The sequence below is a fragment of the Oncorhynchus mykiss genome, chromosome 10 (genome assembly GCF_013265735.2).
Source record: "Oncorhynchus mykiss isolate Arlee chromosome 10, USDA_OmykA_1.1, whole genome shotgun sequence".
Lineage (NCBI taxonomy): Eukaryota > Metazoa > Chordata > Actinopteri > Salmoniformes > Salmonidae > Oncorhynchus > Oncorhynchus mykiss.
In genome coordinates this window covers 67244846-67252786 of record NC_048574.1, presented here as the reverse complement: position 1 = coordinate 67252786, position 7941 = coordinate 67244846, and the positions used below count along the sequence as shown (strand labels likewise).

Genomic DNA, 7941 nt, shown 5'->3' with positions numbered 1-7941 from the left:
GCACCTCCTGGCACAGTTATGTAACTTCCTGTTGTGGGTGGTGAACTTCCTCTCGATCTGCCGCACACTTCTGGTCACATCACCTCCCCTCTCTGGTCCACTTTGGGGTCTATTGAGCTGAAGCTGGCCTGCGAATACACGACCAATATAGCATAGGTCTGTCAATGGATGCATCTCAATTAGATCCCCCTCATCTCCTTCCCTGGTCCTGAAGGAGACAATGAGAGGAAACCTCTCTAGACTATTGAGATGCACACATGCTGTCTGCTTCCACCTGGGTCCAGTATACCCACTGCAGCAGTAGAAAGGGATTAACATGGGCTAAGGGGTGCGAAAGGGTTAATTTGGGACTGCCCCTGACTCGGGGTTAAATCTCATTTTGTTGTAAATCTCCTTTGACAGTTTGAGGTGTAAAGGAGATCCCCGCGCCCCTCCTGCTCATCCCACCCCCTCCTCCCAACTCATCCCAGGACCACAGGGGAAGCTTTGGAGCTGAGTGCAGGGTACCGATCTCCCCCGTCCTCCACTCTCTCCCCCTCTGCCAGCTCCAATAATGCCTCTCTATAACAGATTGATCTGGGCAGAATAACTCAGTAAATCTCTGCAGTGGCCTTGAATCAGTTTGCATGGCTGCTCTGCCCCCTCGTGTAATTTGCCTAAGCTCCTCTCTCCTCCAATGGGGCTTCTTTTATTTTCTCTCTCTCTCTCACACTCATCCTCCACTTTTATCTCACTCATAACCATCTTCATCAATCAACTCGTCTCTGTGTGGACTGACTTTGTTGACAGTGATGTCACTGCTGTGTTGAGAGTTGTTGTCTGAGTTAGATTTGTACATGTTATTGTATTCTGTGTTGTTTTTGGCTGGCTGGGTGGTTATTTGGCATGCTAACTAACTAGGCCTAAGAGAAGCCCTCATTGCTTCTGCTGAACTAATTTTTTATTTGCCCCCGTCTCTGTCACTCATCTAAAGTAGTGCTCTTATAGTTAATGCCCCTACAATAATCTGGGGACATTAAATGTCCATGGCAATTTTACAATATATTTGATGGCTATGTAAAGCCATGATCCTACTCCTACATGCATTGGCCATGTCTATGGCAGGTTGACATTTATTGTCATGAATCTTGCCCTGGAGGCAGAACTGAGCAATTTCTGCTAGATGGGCCAGCTGCAAAACAAAAATTAGCTTTTTGGTCTTAATTTAAGGATAGGGTTAGGAATTAAGGTTAGCAGTGTGGAGATTATATTACTTTGTGGTTGTGCCAGCTAGTGACCACTCGACAGAGCTGCCCCCAGAACCAGATTCATGACAAAACATTTCAACCTGCTGTCCTGGCCCTTTGGATACATTACAGTTCATCTCCTGATAATTGTTCAGTTGAGCTCTACCACCACCTTGTGGTCAAGTATTTAAACTGCACTACTGCACTGGATGAGAGAGACAGATGAAAATTGCTTATATTGCCTTGGATTTAACATTGAACAGTACTCCCCCAGAAGTTAAGATTTCTAAAATCATGTCATTGAGCTTACCAGCATCCTGAGAGATGATTGTCATAGCAGACTTTAGGCTAATCAATTCCAAGCCTGGAGAGCCACACAACTGGTTGAATCAACGTTGTTTCCACGTCATATCAATGAAATTCTATTGAACCAACGTGTAATAAACGTTGAATTGGTGTCTGTGCCCAGTGGGACACCACTGCTTCTTTTTATTTCGACCTTGGAAACCAGGTGAGTAGTGTACTCTGGCTAACCAATGGCATGAACTGATCACTTAGCTACCAGGGACAGAGGAAAAGCAGCAGTGCTGTGGTACACCAGAGCAGGAATCAAACAGGCCTGCTTTCTGTGTCTCCTCTAATGTTGTTGAGCTGTGAGTAAGACTAGTCTCTGTCCCCTCTGCTTCCTCCCCGCCCCCTCCACCCCTCCACAACATGCCCACATTGCCACCCTCTGAATTAGCTCCAAGGCAATGGTATGTACTAACACTGAAGGCTACGCTTCTTCACTGCTTCTTCACTGACACCATGAAGACTCACTCAGCTAAGGGAACATGGGAAATCTGGATGCCTTCTGATTGTTACGTAGTCATTACTGTTATTACTGTTATTATTATAGCAATCCAAATGATCTGTAATTCCAGATGTGATCTTCAGTGTCTAGTTGGTTTGGGTTGTGATGAGGCAAAATCTCTCCAGCACAATTTCTCATTTTCCCTTACACTGCATGTTGAGCATTGATGATATGATTTGCTGTCTTGTTGAGTCAGTCTACTGTGAAGGGTCTGTCTACTACTGTGAAGGGTCTGTCACTGTAAAATCATCCCCTCTATGGATGTTTCTGTCTATCTATATATATATATGTGTATGTGTTTTTTATATACTGTGTTTAATATTATATAGAAATGTTACTCCATGGATCTTACTGTCAGAGATCAGTGCGGTTGAACGTCATCTTGGGGCAGTTTTCTCTTCCCATTATATATTGACCCACTGTTTTTTATTTCTGTCTCTCTCTACCTGTTTGGTTCTGTTGTATTGTAACGAAGGTGAGTGTCGGTCTTACTTTCTTTCCCTCACCCCTGACCCCTCACCCCTGACCTCTTCCAGAACACAGCTCTAGATAAGAAGAGGATCCAGCTGACTCGTCGCAGCCAGAGGCCCACAGCACCACCTGGGAAGAAAGTAGTCCCTCCTGCAGCCATGCCAGTCAAGCAAGCCACACCCAACACCAAACACCAACACCCAACACCAGTCTCACCCAACACCAAGCTGGCATCACCCACCAAGCCTGCCCTCCCAGAGGAGGAACCCAAGAGTCCTCAGACTGATGTGCCTGTCCCTGTATCCCCTCCCATCTCTCCTTCAACACCTACCAGACCCGTTACCTCTCCCTCTGTCCCTGTCTCTCCTTCCTCTCCTACCAAGCCTAACGTCTCTATCTATCCTACCTCCCCTACCAGGCCCAACAACTCTCCCTCTCCTTCCTCTCCTACTAAACCTGTTATCTCTCCCTCTCCTTCCTCACCTACCAAACCTGATATATCTCCCTCTTCAACTACCAAACCTGTTATCGCTCCCTCTTCACCTACCAAACCTGATATCTCTCCCTCTTCAACTACCAAACCTGATATCTCTCCCTCTTCAACTACCAAACCTGTTATTGCTCCCTCTTCACCTACCAAACCTGTTATCGCGCCCTCTCCTTCCTCCCCATCTTCACCTACCAAACCTGTTATCGCTCCCTCTTCACCTACCAAACCTGTTATCGTGCCCTCTCCTTCCTCTCCCTCTTCACCTACCATACCTGTTATCGCTCCCTTTCCTTCCTCTCCCTCTTCACCTACCAAACCTGTTATCTCTCCCTCTCCTTCCTCTCCCTCTTCACCTACCAAACTCCAAATGTCCCCTTCTCTTTCCTCTCCAACCAAGCTCCATGTTTGTGCCTTCCCTGGGGCCTCTCATATGCCAGTTACTTGCCCCTCTGCCTCATCACCTTCCAAACGCAAAGCCTCCCCCTCTCCTCCTGCCCCTCTCTCTCCCTCCTCTCCTCCCTCTCTTTTTACCTGCCCCGCTCCCTCTGCCTTTCCCAGCCCTCCCTCACCCCTGACCTGCTCCTCTCCCTCCTCTCCCACCCCTCCATCACCCCTGGTGGGCCTTGACGTTGAAGCTGCTGCTACTGCCAGAGAGCTGTGAGAAAGAATGATGGATGAGAAGACTGGCTGCTGGACCATGGTCTAATTTGTACCTTTCCAGCCCCCTTACCTCCACACGCCGTATCCCCAGACCTATGATTCGCATGTAGGGGGCTAGATACAGATAGAACCTCCATCCCCAGTAACAGTATAACAGCTGATGTCCACTGCTGTATCGTTCCTAGGCTCCCAAGCAACAAATGGCAAAAAAAAGCAAAATGGCTCCTACAACCTACAGTACAATCTCTGTAGAGAACCCATCATATCCACGCTCCAAGAGGGAAGTTGAGGTGTTTTGTACATTTTGGTTGATTTTGTATATACGGTATGTGTGTATTTATATATATGGAGAAAATAGAGCGAGGCCTGGCTAGTTAGTGTGTGTGGTTTCAGATGGGGTTTTCTGGAATGACTTCTGATCATGTTTTATTTATTGTCTGTGGTTGGTTGGTAGAAACACACATGTTGATTATGGGTAGAAGTGTATTATTTGGCGTGCTTGTTGTCTGTTGTAAGATAAACTGCTACTGTAGATGTATATAGTATTGTATGACAGACACGAGGCACCAGAATGAAAGTTGAAGGTTTGAGTTTTGTTTTCTTCTCTTGTCTGTAAAGCCTGTTTATCATTGGTCCGCTATGGAGCCTGTAGTGTTTAACTGCTGAACACCAAAAGAGAGACGCAACAGAGTAGAAGATGAACGTGTCAATGAGGAGAGGTGTGCCTGTGAAAATAGCTGCCAGATCAGGGGTGTGTTCAGGGCGGCAGGTAGCCTAGCGTTTTGAGAGTTTTTGGCCAGTAACCGAAAGGTCACTGGTTCGAATCCCCGAGCCGACTAATCTGTAGATGTGCCCTTGAGCGAGTCACTTAACCCTAAATGCTCCTGTAAGTCGCTCTGGATAAGAGCGTCTGCTAAATGACTACAATGTAAATGTTCATCAGGCACAAAATTGAAGAAAACAGACAAACAGGAAGGGTCTTCCTGGACATGTCCTGTAAGAAACATTTGCCCTCCGTTGCGAAACATTTTTCATCGTGTGCCCTAATGAACCTGACCCAGTAGTTAGATTCCTTTTCTGAAACCAGCTGACAGGAAACACTGGGAGCTCTATCCCCTCATATACTCATTTATCAGTCCAGATTTACCGGATAATAACGTGAGGCTGTTCCACTTTGCTGTTGTCTTTGTCTGTAATGGTAATGCACTTGTTTTAAAGTCCATGTTTAAGTCCCAAATCGCACCCTATTCCCTATATAGTGCACTACTTTTGAGCAGGGCCCATAGGGTTGGGGAATAGGGTACCATTTGGGATGCGGCCTGCATCTCTTTACCTAGCCTACTGCATGCAGTTGGTTAGTTTAACCTTTCGGATATTGATAATGGCTCCGATGCACAGCACTACTCCAAGGGGCTTTAGTTGCATGCCATGTTCCTCCCTCTGCCTCCCCACAAAACAGGTCTCACACACACACACGTCAAGCTGGTACTATTGTACGTATAGTAGCTGTTCTGTTGTGTAATGTTTAGTCAAACTACACTGTCATCATCATAATGCTTGTTTTATTGCAGTTTTAGTCTGGATACGTGTATGGAAATTACATTTCAAACAGGAAAAACACTCCTGTCAAGTTTGTCTGGATACGTGTATGAAAATTACATTTCAAGCAGGAAAAACACTCCTGTCAGCTTTGGCCAACAGTTTTAGTTTGTGCATTTTGCCACTGTGACTCCCTTTATCATTATGTATTAGCAGCACATCGGAGAACTTCAAACGCAATAAAAAGTATTCAAATCAATGTTTTAAAGTATTTCTTTGGCACTGTTTTTGATTGTGTGAAAACGCCTATGTTGATAAAGGTAGAAATCAGATATTATAAGCCACTCACAATGAGGTAAAGTGACCATCAGCGCCATCCTGTGGACAATATCTGAAGCAACAACATGGCCTAATTCCAACCATTAGCCAATGAAAACAACTATTTGATGACGTGTTTTGCTCCAGACCTATCCTGATGAATCAGATCTACTGAGCCAATCACCAGGATAGAAACAGTTACCAGATCTAGCTCTAACATTGAGCCTATGGGGAAACAAGCTAGGGACCAACAGACTCCCATAACCCCCTGCTCTGCAAGTCAGTGATGGCAGCACCTGCACTGTGTTGGGGGTTTGCCACATGGAGAGCAGCAAGCAGGTCCTGGTGAAGACTCCGTCATCTCTTAAAGGGAAGTTTGCACAATATATTGATGATATTCCATCTAAACAGTCTTTATATACTTCTAGTTTTGCAATATGAATAAACCTAAGCCAAAACCATAGAGATATAGCACTCATCTTTGTGTCTGACAGCCTCAATGGCGCTGCCCATGCTAATATGGGTTTAAACCTACCTACCTAGGCCTTGACTGCGGCCAGGAAGAAGCTTCTGTGAACGATGTGGTTAGTGCAACCCCACCCCTGGCTACATTCCCGTCGAATTTCAGAAAAAGTGAGTTCAAATAACAGTTCAATTGAAGACAAGACATCAAGTTAAAAAATTCAATTTTATTTGTCAGAACTCATCACGCGTCAAAAACACTCATTCCAAATTGATTGCCAAAATATTGAGCGATACATAGAAAATACAGTAGTAACCATTTCATTGTAATGGTAACCACACCAAGCGTAGATCAACACGGAATGTTTCTCCTTATGAGTAACCGTTGTATTGGAGGAACCACATCGGGTGTTCCAACCCTGCACCAAAACACCTGATTCAATTCAGTTTTGACCTGAAGACCCATAATTAGGTAGAATCGGGTATTTTAAAGCTGGGCTTGAACCAAAAAGTGCACACCTTTTGGCTGTCCAGGACCGGGGCTGTCTGTGGTCTGGTTTAACCTGTGAATATTCACCGTGACACACAGACAGACTGACAAGTCCCTCATTTCGCTGCACCTCTCTTTGCCAAGATGAGATACTTTGATTGATCCTAGCATGGTTTGGGCACTGTGTCGATCGCTAATATGATACAGTATATGCTTAAGTACTGCAAATGCCTCAGTAGAGGAGGAAAAGCTAACAAGAAGTTATACAAAGAAGCACATCATGGCTACGTCGGCCATTTGGAACGGCTTCCTTTCCTCGTCCCGTCTCCTTCATGTAAAGTTCTGATAGGTGATGAGGAAAGTACGCCATTTTACAAAATTAGGACGCAGCCCATGACATTTGTTTCTACTGACAGACATATTATTCATCAGTATGGTTACAGTACATACATAAAGCTAATGATCGTCATGACAACACTCGGATACAAACTAATCACACCGGCAGTCATCTTGTTACTATGATGACTGTCTGATACACATATGACAACTGGTGACAAGTCTTTGTGCAGTGTACGGCCACCATCAGGACAGCAGAGGAATAACTCATGCACAGGAAGGCAAGATCTGTCCGTTTACACAGAGGTGTGGTACAAACATTTAAATAGAATATATTCCCTCTCAAGTCATGAACACATAAAGGACTTCCTGCTCGATCGCCACACAAACTTATATTTTATTTCCCTGTATTTCCACACAGTAGCAAAAAGAGCATGACAAAAAAGGATATTAATGACCAAAATAATGATTATATCTCCACGTTTCACACCTATTGGAAATAATCACTCACCCCTAACGCACACAAATATATGGATTCTTAAGACAATAGATGCAAATATACTTTTCTACCTACTTCCACTTTGAACCCTTATTTTCCTCTGCTCGAGATGAAAATAGACTCTTAACAAGCTAAAAATAGATTTGTAACCATAGGTATATAACCCCACCCTAAGATATTATATGAAATTATCGATATGCCCTACAAAATATAGCAATGCCCTTTTTTAAAAAATAGTTTGCTTCTTTCGACAGAATCAGACAGTTTTTCTTCTCTTGAGATACATTCAGGATATCAATATGTATTGAGTAGTGCCTTAGTACATCGAACGACAGGATTGCAGTAGGTAGGTCCCACGTTAACCAGATTCTCAGGGATTGTTGTTGTGTGGTCCTGCCTCAGTATCTGGTCTGGTACTCGTGATGCCACCTGTTGAAGTCGTTGTAGAACAGGACTATACTACCAGACGCCATGCCGGTTATGATGCACCTAGGAGAGGACAGCGCCGAGAGGGAGTGTTGAGTTAAGGCTCATACATGTAGACAGAACATGATGTACTTTTACTAAGGCCGTAAAGTAGGTCTGTCATTATACTGT

At 44.6% G+C, this 7941-nt stretch overlaps 2 protein-coding genes across 10 annotated transcripts in view; one reads left to right on the top strand and one right to left on the bottom strand.

Annotated features, from left to right (window-relative positions):
* The window catches only part of dclk2a (doublecortin-like kinase 2a), an 80197-nt gene extending 74699 nt beyond the window's left edge, over window positions 1-5498 (top strand). For 2 of the 5 annotated variants that reach the window (XM_036933638.1, XM_036933637.1), the window contains exon 17: window positions 2616-5498. In XM_036933638.1, the coding sequence (XP_036789533.1) occupies window positions 2616-3701 (1086 nt within the window). In that variant the 3' untranslated portion in view covers window positions 3702-5498. Of the gene's footprint in view, window positions 1-402; window positions 504-1784; window positions 1880-1968; window positions 1982-2615 lie in introns of all 5 variants that reach the window. The other 3 variants (XR_005034205.1, XM_036933640.1, XM_036933639.1) reach the window with 3 other exon arrangements.
* Window positions 5499-6226: 728 nt separating this feature from the next.
* The window catches only part of LOC110533189 (lipopolysaccharide-responsive and beige-like anchor protein), a 388104-nt gene continuing 386389 nt past the window's right edge, over window positions 6227-7941 (bottom strand). For all 5 annotated transcript variants that reach the window (XM_036933632.1, XM_036933634.1, XM_036933635.1 and 2 more), the window contains one exon: window positions 6227-7833. In XM_036933632.1, coding sequence (XP_036789527.1) covers window positions 7743-7833 — 91 coding nt within the window. In that variant the 3' untranslated portion in view covers window positions 6227-7742. The remainder of the gene's footprint in view (window positions 7834-7941) is intronic.